At 34.5% G+C, this 18,417-nt stretch overlaps 1 protein-coding gene across 1 annotated transcript in view; it reads left to right on the forward strand.

The window, feature by feature from the left end:
- The window catches only part of CCDC178 (coiled-coil domain containing 178), a 644,800-nt gene that overhangs the window by 129,291 nt on the left and 497,092 nt on the right, over positions 1-18,417 (forward strand). Inside the window, exon 10 of the mRNA XM_051970271.1 lies at positions 12,955-13,097. Within this exon, the coding sequence (XP_051826231.1) occupies positions 12,955-13,097 (143 nt within the window). The remainder of the gene's footprint in view (positions 1-12,954; positions 13,098-18,417) is intronic.

The following is an 18,417-nucleotide window of genomic DNA, read 5'->3' on the forward strand; positions in this document are numbered from 1 at the left end:
GTTGATGGGTATCCATTCTTTTTCTCGTTCTTTGGTACCACAAAAAGAGCTGCTACCTTTTTGCACATGGGGGTCCTTTCCCCTTCTTTATGATTCTTCTGTATATAGCTCTAGTAATGACCCTGCTAGGTCAAAAGATGCACAATTTTATAGCCCTTTGGGATCATTTCAGATTCATTTCCAGAATGGTTGGATTGTTTTACAATTCCAACAATGCATTAATGTCCCAGTTTTCCCACATTCCTTGCAACATTTATCATCTTTTCCTCTCATTTTAGATTTAGAATCTGAGAGGTGTGAAGTGGTATCTCTGTGTTGTTCTAATTTGCATTTCTCTAATCAATAGTGATTTAGAGCATTTTTTAATATAACTATAAATGGCTTTAATTTCAAAATCTAAAAAATTGTCTTTTCTTATCCTTTGGCCTTTATCAATTGGGGAATAACTTTTCTTATAAATTTGACACAGTTCTTTATATATTTTAGAAATGAGATCTTTATCAAAAATACTGACTACAAAGATTTTTCCTCAACTTTGTATTTTCCTTTTAATCTTGTTTCTATTTTGTTTGTACAAAATTTCTTTAATTTAATGTAATCCAAATTGCCCATTTTGCCTTTCATAATATTCTCTAGTTCTCATAAATTTCTCTCTTCCTCAAAGATCTGATAGGTAAATTATCTCTTGTTCTCCTAATTTGTTTTTGGTATCACACTTTAAGCCCAAACCATTTGTTTCTTTTGACCTTATTTTTATATGGAGTGTGAGGTGTAGGTCTATGCAGAGTTTCTGACATATTTTCTAGTTTTTCTAGCAATTTTTGGTCAAATAGTTGTTATTCTAGAACCTGGAGTTTGGGGATTTATTAAATACTAGATTACTACAGGCCATGATTAATGTGTCATGGGTATCTAATCTATTCACTGGTCAACTACTGTATTTCTTAGTCAGTACTAAATGATTTTGATGGCTGTTGTTTTACAATATAATGTTAGGTCTGGTACTGCGAAGCCACCATCCTTTGTATTTTTTTTTTTTTTATTAATTCCCTTGATATTCTTGACCAATGGTTCTCAAAGTATGGTCTAGAGAATCCTGGGGAATCTCTGAAACCCTTTTAAAGGGTCTACAAATTCAAAAATAGTTTTTATTTTCAATATGGTAAATGTCTATAACTATAATCCAGATAAACAAAAACTCTTTTGGAGAGATCCTCAATAATTTTTAATAGGATAAACTTTTGAAAACAAAAGTTTGAGAACCACTGTTCTTGACCTTTTATTATATAAAATAAAAACCTTCAAGAAAAATTAAGTTAAAAAGAGAGAGAAAGAGAGAGTGTTTCAATTTGTACTCAGACACAGTAAATTCCTTTATTGATTTTTTTTTCATGATTCTCTTGCATTACTCTCATTTCTTTTCCCATTTTTTCTTCTACTTCTTTAATTTGCTTTTTAAAATCCTTTTTAACTCTTCTAGGAATTCTTCTTGGGCCTGAGACCAAATTACATTTTTTGACACACTTATACTTTTCTCAGTTTAGGTCTTGATCCTCTCATCATAGCAAGTTTTTATAGAATTCTTCCCTCCCCCTCTAAATTTCCTGTCCTTTTTATGGCTTTGTGGTTTTTATATGAGAATTGAGCTCTGGTCCTGTGCTATCCCATGCTTTTTATTCTGAGGCTCTGAGTCTTATTGCTGGCTTTCACTGGGTTTCAGAGCTTAACCTGCTTGCTTTATTTGGAGTAAAGTCTTCCCTTCTGGCTTGTCCTGGGTCATGGGTGGGAGGTCCTTCCTGGTGGGTTCCTTTGGTGAGGGATTTGGCTCCTAGACTACTCCAGGGGTAGAGCCTCACTGCTATGGCAACGGTCTTTCTGCTAGCGGGCTCTGCTGGCGGGATCTTGTTGCTGGCCTGTCCAGTGACATGGCCCCAGCAATGGGGCCTTAGTGGTGGAGCCATGCTGATGGAAATGCTCTAGAAATAGGGTCTCCACTAGCAGGACTCAGAAAAGTAATTTTGTTGTTGACCTACCAGAAGTGTTGGAACCAGAAGAACCTACCTGCTGTTAGGTTGCTGTGGAAATAGGGTTTCTCTGCCCATAGGCCCCAGGGATAGAGTCTTGCTCTTGGCCAGCACCAAGAAATGGCTTCTCAATTGGTCAGCAGTAATTTTAGGGCCTTGCTGGTGGCTGGTTCGGGGAGTGGGCTGCTGGGATGGGGCCTTGTTATGTTGCACAAGACTGCTCACTTGCTAAGGGGTTTGCAAGAAGGTGGAGCCTCATTAATGCTGTGAGCACGATCAAAAATCCAAGACACCCCCAAAAAGTCTCTGGAGTGGGTGGAGAAGTGATCATTGTATTCCTACAGGAAGTGGGCAGCTCCTTATGGTGGAGGAGTGTGCTGATTCCCAAAGGTGTGTTGGTTAATATACAATTATCTATTAAACATGCTTACTTCTCATTTGTTTTTGCCAGGTCACTGACCCCAATTGGTTTGAGCCAGATCAGGGTCTGTGGAAAGACTGTAGGTGAAAAGGATAGAGGGAGCCATTTCTGATTGATTTTATCTACCTTAAGCAACTTTGTTGATTATTATTAATCTTGGATTTCTTGGATAGTCTTAGATAATCAATTCCTGGAATTCTAGCTCTGTGGAAAACAAAATGTTTTGTTGGCCCATCATAGGGCTCATCTATCACACTGGTGTATAGACCAAGGCTTGGTGGCTCGCTGCAGGCCCCCTGCTGTGAGGCTTGTTACTGTTGACCATACTCTCCTCTCACCCTAGGAAAACAGACTTTTCTTATTGACTCATAAGCTGCTCCTCTGCTGCTAGATCAATTGTGAGGGGGTTTTCTAGGTGTTTGAAGGGGAATTTGAGACAACTTCGAAGGGTTACTTTCTCACTGTCATCTTGGCCCCAGATGTCTCTCTTATTTGTTTTTTTTTTTTTTTTTAATCAATTAATTAGTTAAAAAAATTTTTTTGCTGAGGCAATTGGGGTTAAGTGACTTGCCCAGGGTCACACAGCTAGAAAATGTTAAGTATCTAAGACTAGATTTGAACTCAGGTCTTCCTGACTTCGGGACTGATTCTCTATCCACTGCACCACTTAGCTGTCTCCTCGTATTTGGTTTTTAAAATAATTTTTCTATCATTCTGAAACATTTCTTTAGTTGGTCTAGGAATTTTTGTAGCATTTGTGACCAATCTGCTTTTTTTTTCTTTTGATGTTTTGTTAGTAGATGCTGTCTTTTGAGTTTGTATCTAAAGCCTTCTTGTCACTGTAGAAAATTTTTATGGTTAGTTTCTTTTTATGTTAGCTATTTTTTCCCAGTCTAAATCTTGAATTTCTCCTTTATGATAGGGTTTGGCTCTATTCACCTCCATGGGAGCTAGGGAGAGGAGAAAATGTGGCTGGTCTGAGTTTCTGTAGCTCTTGTTTGGGAATTTTTTTTTTTTAAAGATTCCATGGTGAAATGATCTGGATAGAGTATAGTCACTGACCTCCTGTTCTGTATTATGGACCTTAACTAGATAGTACCTCCATTCCACTGGGACTACAACTGCTGCCTTCTGTTTTAAACTCTTGAAAAATCTGAAACTAGTTAAAGACATACTAAATTGTGCCTGCTCCTATGCCCAGTGCTAGCAGAGAGGTTCTCAAGGATCTTTTTTGTCAGTCTCCTTAACAGACCTGTATGTTGGGTGCACCTGATACATTGCTGCTGTTGTAACTACTACTCTAAGATTCACAGATGATACTGCTTCTATGTATCCTCTGGACGCTTGGTCCCAGTTTACCTTCATCCCAATTTCCACAGATTTCTTTTGTCTTCCTAAACTGCCCTGGGATTGAAAAATGATTTACTGTGATTTTTTAAAAATTTTTTTCCATTCAGAAATAGATTTGTTGTTATCTGTGGTGGCTTTGGGGAAAGTTTGGCAATCATCATCTTACATTCCATTATGTTGACTCAACCCCCTGAAGTTCCCTTCTGTGATTTCTTATAGCCCTGAAATAATCATGAATTATTCAAATTCCCTTTCAATAAAACACAAAGGTCTTTCTGTAGACATTATGAAAAATTCACTGACTGTCATTGTAAAATTTAATCATTGCTTATCATGGAGTTTTGTGTGTTTTTTCCCCCAATCATTGCTTTGTTGTCAACATCCAGAAATTCTGGATAATTTTCTTGTGGCTTTTTTTTTCTCTTGCATTGACTTTTTGCTTTATTGTATTCTCTTAGAAGATCCAGGATCCATAATTTATCTCTGTGTGTCCTTTCTTTAAGAGCAGTCAATCTGGCTTATAAAGAATTTATGTGCTCATTCATTTATTTATTTCTAATCTGTCAAACTTTCTTCTCTTTCTCTCCTTTTTGTTCTGCAAATCTGGTAATCTTTATCACTTTGATAGAGACTTTTTTTTCTGTTACTGATTTGATATTTTTTAAGCTTACTAAATAAAATAATATTATCAGTTGAAAACTCTTAATTTTTAATAATTTTTCATTCAAATCTCTTTCAAATCATCTAAGAGTGTATTACTGTTGTTTCACCCTATGGAAGTCCATAGGATGTATTTTTTTTAAATCAGGCTTTTGTTAATTTTCTTTCATAATATCATTGTAATAATACTTTATATTCTTTTCATTCATCTTTCTTTTTGTATTAGGATCTTGTCTATCTGTTTTCAGATGGAATTTTATTGAGATGTTTACTTGTAACCTCCTGCTCCAAGACTACTGATAGCCAAGGCCATACATACCAATCTTCCCTGGAAAGACATGGAGATGAGTCCGATGTTAAAGTGCCAAACAGCATTTCTTTATTGGTGTTCTCAGCAGAGGTTAGCAGGAAGCAAGAGCAGGTGTATTTATGTCTCTGCATCTCTCTCTCTCTGCTTCCCTTAATCTTTCTGCATCTCTGCCTCTACTTCTCTCTACATCCTTCTTCGCTTATGGCAAAACTGGCCATTTATATTTACTCTCCTCTGCAATTACCCTGTGTCTAGCCCACCAAAGACTTTGGTTTCCCGGAAGCTGCCCGGCGGGTCATGGGAATAACGCCGCCAGATCGCATCAGAATCATTTATGGTTGGAACTACTACGGTATCTGATTGTCTTCGAACCTCCGACTTTCATTCTTAATTAATGAAAACATTCTTGGCAAATGCTTTCGCTCTGGTCCGTCTTGCGCCGGTCTAAGAATTTCACCTCTAGCGGCACAATACGAATGCCCCCGATAAGTGGATCCACAGAAGGGAGATACTTGGAGTTAGTGCTATGTCCTAAGAAAAGATTTAATACCTGTAAGACGCAACCTCCAGCCTCAGAGGCCAATCCCCCTTCTACCTGGTGGTTCCACTCTACCAGTTGACATGGCATACATGGCAATTCTCAGAGGGAAAGTCTCTAATATTTACTCTTGACACCCTTAAAGTTTCAGCCATTTTTTTTTTTTTTTGGATATTCTCTTTAAGAATGGGAGCTTTCTGTCCACCATTCTTTGCTGGTGGCTAGATGTAAGAAGGATATAAAGATTTTTTGTCTAAGTCCATGACCTGAGTAACCTGAAGAGAAAGAATTGTGTTGGAATGGACTCAGCTGGTCTTCAGTCATTTTACTTCTGGCCCAATATAGCAATCAATGTTCCAACTTCACCTGGTTCTTCATTATTCTCTGCCTTCCCTGTCCTAGTTTGGCAGAAGTTTTGCTTCTTACAAGATCAGATTAGACTGGACTCTGTTCCAGCAGAGCCACGTAGCTTTATGGAGGTCATTAATCTAGGTCTGAGCTCAATAAAAGGGTGTATGTCTTCTACTTTAGCTGGACAGAGTCAGTGAGTCATTTAGTAGTATCATAGGATGAATCCTCAAGTCATGAGTTAGCTTATTCTGTAGAAATGGAGAGTGGAAGGACAGTGGTTCTAGGTAATATGTCAGGTATTTAGTTCTATGGTGTCAGTTCTTAGGATTTTACCTTCTATCTTTCTTCTGTGAATTTAGCTCTGATTATGCTATATCTATCCATTTGGGGGGGGGGAGAAGGTAAAGGTTTGAAGAGGATTCGAGAATGTCTTATTGGTCATATTACCCTAATATTGCTGATGCTTGCATTTTAAAAGTTACTTTGTAGTATTGTCACAAATTTTAGAATAACACTTTATAGATTTTTTTTTATAAAAAAATGTTGCACAGATTAAAATACTTAAGATACAATGTTCATAAAACATAAAAAAAGCTTAATAGCTATTGGACTAGTTTCTTATGCATGTAATTTGATCATGTCACAGAGCTACTTCAAAAGTCCTAGGAAACCATACCTCCTTATAGCTCTTCAGAAATATTCATGTACACACATGCATACACACACACACATACAAATACACACAATTTCTACTTCATTTTTAAAAGAATCCTCAAATCAGCCCTTTTGACAAAATTTCTTCTCTACTTTGCCATGGCCTTGTGAATGTGCTGAATATGCTTCCATCTCCATTTGCCTCTCCCAAACTGAAGTCTACAAATAGTTGTTTGTTGCCTTTGCATTTTGATTCATCACAAGCTTCATGACTTGTAAACATATGTTATAACTTGATGAAGTTTGTTGCTGAAAGGACTTTTTTTCTTTGTAATCTGCTTGATTTAGGAAAAAAAAAACAAATATACCCAGGCTGTTTCTGTGCTCTTTCTTCAGTCTCATGGGGGACTGAGTGATTAATTTGACAAAAGAAGATTAAACATTGGTGTTACTGGTTAGGAGTTCAAATCTTGGCTGAGTCATTACTACCCAATAGCCTCATGCAAATCACTTTACTTCATATGTAAAGTGAAGAGGCCAGACCAGTTCCCTTCCAACTCAAGTTCTATGATCCTGTCATCTATTTTCTCATTATATCACTGTCTTTCTAGTAAGATTAGAGGTACTTATTGTAATATAATCTATAATTCATATAATATAATATAACATTAAATGACATGACATGATATGATATGATATGATATAAAAGATTGTTATTATCTCTGTCCTTATGAGAGAAGCAGTATGATGTAGTGCATGGGGAGCTCATCTTGAAGCCATAAGACTAGGACCCAGTGCAGCCCCTGACATTTACTGGTGTGAGATTCTGAGGAAATCATTTAACCACTTAGTACTCTGGACAATTCTTTAATGCTATAAGTTTCAGAGAAAGTGCTGATTTGCATTCATATTGGGAATTTCCTCACCTCAGGAGATTCCAATCCCTTTGAAGTTGTAGATCTAGTCCCTGACTTTATTAATATAAAATATAAACTTAAAAAAAAACAGGCATTAAATGAAGTTCAATAAGCTTACTCATGTGGTAAGTAATTATGGATTGTGGATTAATTATATGGTAAGAGTGGGTCATACAAAGAAAGGTAAAAGACAGTATTTGAGAAATTGTGAGAAGTTCACAGTCTATTGGTGGAAACAATAGCAAACAACTGTAGGATAAATTGGAACTAATTGACCAAAGCTGGACACTAGCATTAAGGGGGTTTCAGAAAAGTTGTTTTAAGAAGGTGGGATTTTAGTTAAGACTTGAAGGAAGCCAGAAGGCACAGATTATAAGAGAGAGCATTCTAGGTATAAGAAACAACTAGGGAAAATGATTGGGAGATGAAATATCTTGTAAGGAACATCCAGGAACTCAGTATCATTGGATTGCTCTGTGTGTGTGTGTGTGTGTGTGTGTGTGTGTGTGTGTGTGTGTGTGTGTGTGTGTTTTGGGGCAGCAACATAAGAAGCATTGTAATGGGGAGAGGCAATGAAATATTTTGAATGACAAATGCTGTTATTCAGTCATTCAGTCATATCCTACTTTTTGTGAATCCATGGATCATAGCACACCAAGCCCTTCTATCTTCCAATCTGTCAAGTCTCAAAGTTAGTGTCTAAGTTCATATTTGTGATTTCTGTCATACTATGTGCCCATCTCACCCTCTGACATTTCCTTTTTCTTTTGCCTTTAATCTTTCCCAACATCAAGGTCTTTTCCAGTGACCTGTATTCTCATTATGTGACCAAAAAGTAATTAAGCCTCTGCTTCAGTATTTGACCTTCCCATAAGTAGCCTAAATGAATTTCTTTAAGCATTGACTGATTTGATCTTCTTGCCATCCAAGGTACTCTCCAAAGTCTTCTTTAGCACCACAGTTTGAAAGCATGACTTCTGCTTTGGTCAGCTTTTCTTTTAGTCCAAATATCACAGCCATACATTACTATTGGAAAAGCCATAGCTTTGAGTATATGAATTTTGATGTCTCTACTTTTTAGTATTCTATCCATCTTAGTTTTTCTCCCAAGGAATGAGCATCTTTTAATTTCAAGGCAGCAGTTGCTGTCTATACTGAGCCCAAGAAAATAAAATCTGATACTGTTTCCAGTATGAGATCAGTTGCCAAGATTTTAGTGTTTTTGAGGTTAATGGAAAATTTTATATATAATCTTTGACATAATAGGGAACTGTAAGACTTATTGAGGAGGCCATCATTGGGGTGAAAAATGTTTTACCATTGTGTTCATATTGTTCCTGGCTTTGTTTTGTCAAGTAGACTCCCAAATATTTTATATTATGTACAGTTATTTTAAATGGGATTTCTCTATCTTTTGCTGCTGGGTTTTGTTGGTTGCATAGAAATGTTGATGATTTATGTGAGTTTACTTTCTATCCTGAAATATTGCTAAAGTTTTTAATTATTTCTAAGAGATTTTAATTTATTCTCTAGGATTCTCTACCATCAAGTTCTCAGCAAAGAGTGATAGTTTTGTTTTTTTATTACCTACTCATAGTCTTTTTATTTATTTTAAAAGTTTTTATTTTATTTTAAAAGTTTCTTTTTATTTTATTGCTAAAGCTAACATTTCTAGTACAGTATTGAATAATAATGGTTGTAAAGGGCAACTTTATTTCATCCCTGATCTCATAAATTTTGGTACATGATCTCATTATTGTCATTCTTTTGGATGAAATTATCGATTATTTCTATGATTTGTTTTTGACCAACTCATTTTTTTAAGATTAGATTAGTTTTCATTTAATTTTTTATCTATTTTTCCATAGTCCTTTATTACACATACTTTTTATTGCATCACGATCTGAAAAGGATGTATTTATTATTTCTGTCTCTCTGCATTTGATTGTGAGATCAATTTTTTGTAGGTGCCATGTACTACTGAGCAAACGGTATACTTCATTTTATACATTCAAATTTCATATCATCTATAACTTTTCTAAAATTCCATTCACCTCATTAACTTTTTTTCTTGTTTATTTTGTGGTTAGATTTATCTAATTCTGATTGAAGGAGGTTGAGATTCCCACTAGTAGAGTTTTGTTGCCTGTTTCTTCTTGCAACTCACTTAACTTGTCTTCTAGAAATTTGGATGCTGTACTACTTGGTTCATATATGTTTAGTATTGATTTTACTTCAGTATCTCTTTTTATCTATTAGCATGATGTAGTTTCCTTCCTTATCTATTTTATTTTTTGCCTGATCTGAGATCAGGATTCTTATCCCTATTTTTTATTTTTACTTCAGCTGAAGCATAATATATTCTGCTCCAGCCTTTTACCTTTACTCCATATGCATCTTTCTAATTCAAATGTGTTTGTTGTAAACAACATATTGTAGGATTCTGGCTTTTCATTTACTCTTCTGTCTGCTTCTGTTTTATGAGAGGGTTCATCCCATTCACATTCGCATTTATATTTCCCACCATCCTATTTTTCTTGTTATACTTTTCTCTCTCCTTTCACTATTTCCCTCTTCATCAGTTTGATTCTGACTACTACTTGCCTCAATCTGCCCTCCTTTTTTTCAGGTCTCCCCCTTTTTAAAAATCCCTTTCCCCTTCTACTTCTGCCTTCCCTTCTATTAGGTTTCTCTTTTCCTTTCCCCTCCTATGACAAATTTCTATGCCAAACTATGTATGTATGTTATTCCCTCTTGGTTTATATTATTCCAAGTTCTATGAAATTAGGTTCAAACAATGCTCATCCCACTCCCTTTTTTCCCTCAAGTATAATAGGTCTTTTGTGTCTCTTCATGTGATATAGTTTATTCCATTTTACCTTTTACTTTCCTCTTCTCCCAGTACAATTCCTTTTCCACACCAATTTCTTTTTCATATCATCACATTAAAGTCAATTTATACCTACACCCTTTAGTGTATCCCTTCTAACTGCCCTGACAAAACACATTTTTCAAGAATTACACATATAATCTTCCAGTTGTAAATGTTTTAATCTTCAAAAAACATATTTTTTTTCTTCAGTTTACCTTTTTATACTTCTCTTCAGTGTTTGGAGATCAAATTTTCTGTTCAGTTCTGGTCTTTTCATCAGAAATGACTGAAAATCCTCTATTTCATTGAATATCCTTTTTTCTCCTGAAAGATGATGCTTAATTTTTCTGGTTGTTGGTTCTTAGTTGTAGTCCCAAGTTCCTTTGCCTTCCATAATATCATATTCTAGGCCCTTTCATTCTTTAAAGTGGAATGTGCTAAGTCCTGAGTAATCTTGTTTGTGGTTTCTTGACATTTGAATTATTTCTTTCTGGCTGATTGCACTATTTTCTCCTTTTTTGCCCTGAGAAGAAAGATCCTATGAATATTTTTGTACATATAGGTCATTTTCCTTTAAAAAAAAAATTTTTATATTCATGCCTATTAGTGCTATTGTTAGGTCAAAGGATATGCAAGAATTTTTAGCCTTTTGGCACAGATCAAATTCACTTTTGTAAAAAAAAAAAGCTATTTATAAGTCTTACAATTAAGGAAAAATGAAAACTAGAATAAAATGCAATATTCAAATGATTATTATGAAATGTTAAATATTCTCTGAAATGAGCTGAGGAAGGAAATCTACTTTAGCATCTCTTCCAAGAAAACCCCAAATGGGGTCATAGAAAGTTGGACTACTGAACTTATTGCTTATTCATTCTCACCTCCTCTCGAGAAGTCTTTTTTTTTTTTTTTATCATGTTGGTCCATGTGGATCTCTTTTCTTTCCTTACATTCATAGCTCACATTTTCATTGGATAGACTCTTTATGATAGATATAAATAAAAGCTCCATGGAATGAGCAAGCAGTGATACACAGGTTGGGATCTGTACAACAGGAAGGAATATAGCTAAGTTCCAGTTAGTGATTAGTACAGATAATGAAGCTGTTAATGTGATTGAATTATTCAAGCTCACTCTACATATTTCCATTGGACTAGAACCAATTGCTACGTTTTTGGGATGTTCAGTTGTTTTTGCAATTTTGTCTGACTCTTTGTGACCCCCTTAGGGTTTTTTTTGGGGGGTGATGGTTTGCCATTTCCTTCTCTAGTTCCTTTTACAGGTGTGGAAACTGAGGCAAGCAGGATAAAGTGACTTATCCAGAGTCACACAGTTAATATCTAAAACTAAATTTGAACTCAGGTCTTCTTGATTGTAGCTCTTATATTCATTGATAGTTGTCCACTAATTAGTACATTTTACTTTAATTTTAAGTTTGAATAGAGTGAATTCAAATATATATGTTTCAGAGACTTCTACTGATAGGGTCCTAGCTATGACAACATCAGTGACATTGGTGTATTGGGAATATTTAACATTTCATAATAATCATTTGAATATTGCAATTTATTCTAGTTTGCATTTTTCCTTAATTGTAAGACTTTTATAAATAGCTATTTTTTTTTTTACAAAAGTGAATCTGATCTGTGCCAAAAGAGTATAAATTCTTGCATATTCTTTGACCTAACAATACCACTAATAGGCATGAATATCAAAAGAAATTTTTTAAAAAGGAAAATGACCTATATGTAATATTCATATTACATATTCATAGTATCTCTCTTCTCAGGACAAAAAATTTGGTAATTGAGGGGATGCCCATCAATTGGGGAATGATTTAATAAACTGTGGTATGTGTTTGTGATAGAATTTTATTGTAAAAAAACACATGGAAAATCCTAATTGAACTCAAGAAAAGTGAAGTGGACTGCATACAAAATAATAGCAATATTCTGGAGTAACCAAGTGTAAATGACTTTGCTATTCTCAGTAGAACAATCATCCATGACTACTCTGAAGAACTTATAATGAAAAGTCCTCTCTGTACCCGGAGAAGGAACTGATTGTGTCTGAATATAAGTGAAGCATTAAAAAAAGAATAAATCTGAGAGCAGTGACTATATCATGTATTTCTCTTGTGCCCCCAAATGTGTGATACAGATGCTCAATATATGATTGTTGAGTTGAATTATGGATCCACATCTCATTAATCAACTAACCATCAAACACTTACCAAGCATCTACTTTGCAGAGTCCACTATGCTATATAGAAGCATATATAGCTGATGGTAATATAAGAAAAAAAGGAAAGGAGTTCTTGCTTTCAGGGAACTTACATTCTAATAGGTGAAATGACTGAAATCACTACATACAAAATACTTACTACTGAGATGCAAAGTGAACTGGAAAGGAAAGGCTTTATTTGCTGGGGGACCAGAAAAGACTTGGACCAGAAGGAACTCTGGAGTTCTGTTGGAATTCAGGGATTGAAAAAGGCTGACGTGAGGAAAGGGAATGTTCCAGAAATGACAGCCAGGGAAAAGACACAGAAAATGAATGTTTGTGTGTGTGTGTGTGTGTGTGTGTGTGTGTGTGTGTGTGTGTAAGAGAGAGACAGGCAGACATTGCTAAATGATAACAGACATTATGGGGCAGAATGTGTAAGAGGGCTGCAAAGGCTGCAAAGATAGATAAAAGAAGGAATATAGAATATAATCTTGAGTATATATAGTTTTTGTCTTGCAAAGCAAATAATAATTTCAAATTATTTTTCCTGAGATCTTTCATTTATATGTATCAATAGCTCACTTATAATAATAATAAGGTGTTTTAATGAGCATTTGTTTTTCTTTTTCAGGCATTAGCATCATGCCAGGCAGTTCGGGATGCACTGGACCAGATTTTGTTTCAGTATCAATTAGCCATTAGAACATCTAAAAAAGAAAAAGAAAGAATGGCCAGAGATCTAAAAGCAGCTGAAGAAAACTTAGAGCATACTGAGTAAGAACAATTTTTTTCTAGAACAGTAACATTGAGTCTTTATAGAATTCTTCTCAGCATTTTGATATCTTTTTTAAAAATGAAAAATAGGTTTTAAAATCATTAGTCATAAATGTTATTTTATCCAGAATTTTTTTAATAATTTAAATGAGATTGTAAACATGAAATATTTTGCTCAAAATCTTTAGCAAATAGAATTAACAACAGCAGCAAGAATTTTTTATTTTAAAACTTTCTGACATCCTCTCCCTCTTTTGGGTGACTGTGCTTCTTACCTCCACCTCTGCCATTCCAGTACAAAGCATTTAGTCTCTTGGGAAATATAGGGCTTATTTCCCTTTGGGACCTCAATTTTGAAAAAGAAGAGTTGCTCCTTATTACTCCAGAGTAAGAATAAAAGTCCAAGAATGATCCTAATTTCCATAATACATCATTTCTTTACATTTTTCCTCCAAAAAGATCATAGCATGATAACACTAAGGTATATTTAATGGTCATCAGATCCAAGCTCCTCATTTTACAGATAAGAAAACTGAGTATAGGAAGCTTACTATATTTATTTGGAAATTGGGGCAGAAGAGGTTTGGAGAGAGGGATGAGAAGAAGAAGAGGATTCTACTGTTCCTATTCCAAATCCAGTATTAAATTTTTATGTATTATGGGCATAATCCATACATTAATGATCTTATATAATTAAATTTTAAATAATTAAATAATCCATAGATAAAATACCTCTATACTTATATGATTTCCCATCATATGACTTCGGAGGGACATATAATTACCCGGGAACTTAGGTCTGATTGCATTATTTACTAACCTTGTACAGAGGGAAAAATTCAAAATATTTGGCTTTATTGAGCTGAAATTATGCCACAAGAAGAAGTAGTTTGTGTTCCTGGGACCAGAAACCAATTCACAACATTGGGAGGACTTTTAAAATTTTTCTGTTAAAAGTTTTCTGAAAGGGATTTGGAAATGACTTGCCAAAAGTATGATTTATGCTCACTTTTCCAAAAGCATTTTGGGAGTTAGGAAGGAGGAATTACTATAATGAAATTCTGAGCAAAACACATAGGCAGCAATTATTGTCTGACACTTTGTACATGAAAGGGAAAAGAAGATGAAAGTGATTACAGCATTTATATAGCACCCACTATGTGCTAGGGACTAGCTAAACATTTAAAAAAAAAAAAAGATCATTTGATCCTCACATCAACACCACAAGGTCGATGCTATTATTATATCCATTTTACAATTGAAGAAACTTTTTTTTAACATGATAAAAAACAGTTACACTAGTCACATTTTGCTTATATCTGGAATATTCTAGATTCAAAGAAATTTTATTTGTTGTTTTCCAAGAATAAAGTCCCTTAGATAAGTTCCTCACTGTTTTGATGGAACAAAACTGGCCTATGTTATTTAAAAAAAATTTATTGTTGCACGCCCAATTACATTTTCTCTTACTGTAAAAGTCATTCCAGAAGAAGAGATCTGATTAAAGTAAAAATGAATATTTGAGTAGTAGCACCTCATCTTTATAATTATAATAATATATAACATATATATATGTAGAAAAGAAGGGCTACTAAGGTATATGTTCTGTAGGTTTACAAATTAAGCAAATATAGTTTTCTAATATTTTATCTTTACAATTTGCAAAGTATTTTCTTACAGATTATTTTATTTGGTTCTCATTATTGACTTTGTGAAGCAGATGGAGCAAATAAATAATATTATCCCTATTTTAGAGATCAAAATCTTGTAGCTCAAAGAGACAAATGATTTGCCTAGAGTCATAGAGCTAGTTAGTGACAGAGTCACTTCTAGATTAAATTAGTCCTCATCCCTTTGAGGAGCTATAGTTTACTTGGAAATGAGATAACATTCTCTACTCCAGGAGTGTTTAAAGGCTTACGCTATGAGAAGGATATATCTAAAGTAAGACATTTTTGAAATGGAATTCCCTATGTTCCTTTCTCAACTTGTCCAAAATATTCTTGCTTCTGTTGACAGCTCTCACCATTCTCCTCCCATCCACTTGTATTGTAACTTTGGAGTCATAATCACTTTAATTTAGTAAATGGTTAAATATGATGCATCTTACTTTCACAACTCTTATTATATCTGCTCTTGTCTCTCTACCCATACAGCTGCTCTTATTGTTTAGGGCATCATTATTTCTCGCTTAAGATTATTAGAATAATCTCCTGGTGATCAATTTCTCCAATCTGCAATTATCCCTTGCACAGCTGCCAAATGAATAATTCTAAAAGACAGATGTGACCATAACCTGACATTCCTCCTACCTTATGACTGTCAAGGGCAACCTTCTTCTCCCACTGTCTCAGGCCTGCAACCTGGGAATCATCCTGAATTCCTCTCAATCTCCCCACTTCCCATCCAATGTGTTGCCCAAATCTGTCAATTTCATCTTTGAAATGTCTTTCTAATATTACCCCTTCTTTTCTCTCTTTTTTATAATAATAGCTTTTTATTTTTCAAAATGCAAAGATATTCCTCCTAAACTTCTCAGTAAGTAATACAACATAAATTAAATATGTGCAAATCTTCTAAACATATTTTCACAATTATCATACTGCACAGAAAAATCAGATCAAAAGGGAAAAAAACGAGAAAGAAAAAAAGACAAGCAAACAAACAACAAAACTAACAAAAAGGTAACAATACTGTGTTGTGATCCACATTCAGTCTCCAGTCCTCTCTCTGGATACAGATAGAACAATAATATTCCAGTACATTCATATACTTATTCAGCCATTCCTCAATTGATGGACATCCACTCAGTTTCCAGTTTCTTGCCATTACAAAAAGGGTTTCTATAAATATTTTTACACATGGAAGTCCTTTCCCCTTTTTTTATGTCACCAATGTCACTTTCCTGTTCAAAAGTAAATAAATAAATAAATGACCTTTGCTGATCTCTATTGTCTTTAGGGTGAAATAAAAACTCAGACTGGCACTTAAAGTTTTTCACATTCTAGTCCCACTAATCTTCACAAATTTATTTCACATTATAACTTTTCAAGTATTCCACATTTTAACAAAAATTGACTTAATAAACTATTCCCTAGTTCTAGATTCCATTTCCAGTGCCATTCTTTTTCACACTCTGTGTATGCCTGCAATGTACTGCCTTATTCATGTCTACTGCTTGGAATCCCAATCTTTCTTTGAAGTTTAAATTCAGATGCCACCTCCTACTTGTCTCCTTCTCCCTTTTTCACTTTTCTTCCCCCCCAACTAGCTATCATAAATGCTTTGTCTTTTCTCAACTTTTTTATATTACTTATTATGTACATATTTTATTTCTTCTTCCTCTTTCACCAAATATAATAAAGGGCTTCTTCAGTTTTAAAGAATTACACATTAGTTGAAAGGCATTCTTAGAGGCCATTTATTCTAATTCCTACCTAAATGAAAATCTTCATAGCATGTCTGGCCAAGGGATTATCACCCATCGTCATTTAAAGATCTCTCAGTAAAAGGGAGACAAACACATCCGAAGATAACTCATTTTAGTTTTGGATAGCTCTGATTCTTTTTTTTTAAATAAAGCTTTTTATTTTCAAAACATATGCATAGATAGTTTTCATCATTCACCCTTGCAAAATATTGTGTTCCAATTTTTTTTCTCCCTCTCTTCCTCCCACCCCTTACTCCACATGGCAAGTAATCCAATATATGTTAAACATGTGTAATTCTTCTATACATATTTCCACAATTATCATACTGCATAAGAAAAATTAAATCAAAAAAGAAAAAAATGAGAAAGAAAACAAAATTCAAGCAAACAACAACAAAAGTGAAAATACTGTGTTGTGATCCATACTCAGTTCCCACAGTCCTCCCTCGTGGTGCAAATGACTATCCATCACAAGAATATTGAAACTGAATCACCTCAGATAGCTCTAATTCTTAGCAAATTTTTCTTTAGGTAGTTGAAGATCAGATACTTTTATCACCCCTTTTCTTTTTCCCACTTTCCATCCAGAAACAGTATGATAAAGTAGAAGCTAGAATATGGGACAGTGTTGGAGTTGAGAAAACCAGTATCTAAATTCTGTCAAGTAGTGCTTAGTTCTAATGAGATGGGAGGGAGTTTCCACATTGGAATTTCCTTCCCCAGAAATAATTATAGAGCTGAACCACTAGCTTAGTTTTTCAGAAACACAGGTAGGAACTCTCCCACTATGATCTTTCAGTCTAAATGGTACTTTTTTTGGAAAATCAAAGAATTGTTAAAGGAATGAAAACATTGGAAGACAATTAGATTTCAGTGAGCTTTGCTATGATTTTTTTTAAAGTAGCAAAAATTCTAAAGATATACATATATATATATAAATATATATATATATATATATATATATATATATATATATATATATATATATATATATATATATATATATATATATAGATATAAAGATTTATATGGGAGAGCATTAGTAGATGGGAGAGCATTAGTAGATTAGAACCAAGGATCTCATATACTCTCTCCAAGTTCCTCTTTCTTCTTTTTTGGTTATTTTTTTTTTGTTTGTGTTTTTCTTTTTATTCTCTTCTATTTTAGATAAAACTATTAGAGGAAAGAAGAAGAAACCATGTGGTTAAATATGGTATATAACATTCAATCAGTAGATATTCTTTTGTTGGTATGTTGTAATTATAATAGTAATATCTGACATTCTTATAACATTTTCAGGCTTACAAGGACTTTTATTCATTAACTCAATTTGTCCTCAGTGTAGTGCCAGAGAAACTGAGGCAAGACAGAAATTGGTTTTTAATCTTTTAATGTGAGGAGTTTTGAACTCATGTTCAAAAATCATTTGGCCATGAGGAATTGAGGCAGGGACCTTTTATAGGGTTTTAGCTAAACAGGCTGCGTAACCTGAGTATACAATCTCATAAGGGAAAAGAAGGCAGATAAGGGGAATAGTGAGGACACTGGGTGGGTGGACAAGCCATAATTCCAGGAAAGGACCATAACTTAATCTTGACAGGATAGGGTCAAGATAAGAGGGTCCAGGGCAGGAGACAGCAAAGTGAGAGGCAGTACTCAAAAGGAGAAGGAATTATCCCAGCAAGATTGAGAAAAAGCACCTGGAGTTTATGATTCCGATCAATTCAATGGTATATCAAGGTTTTTCCTTTTCCAGTCCTAATGGCAAGGAAGGCATGATTTTATTGAGGCGTAACAATTCAGGGCATAACACCACAAGCCTATAAGGCTGTCTCCATTTTGCAAATGGAGAAACTAAGTTTCAGAGAGGTGGTGACTTGCCTATGGCAA

Source organism: Antechinus flavipes, chromosome 1, assembly GCF_016432865.1.
Source record: "Antechinus flavipes isolate AdamAnt ecotype Samford, QLD, Australia chromosome 1, AdamAnt_v2, whole genome shotgun sequence".
NCBI classification, from domain to species: domain Eukaryota; kingdom Metazoa; phylum Chordata; class Mammalia; order Dasyuromorphia; family Dasyuridae; genus Antechinus; species Antechinus flavipes.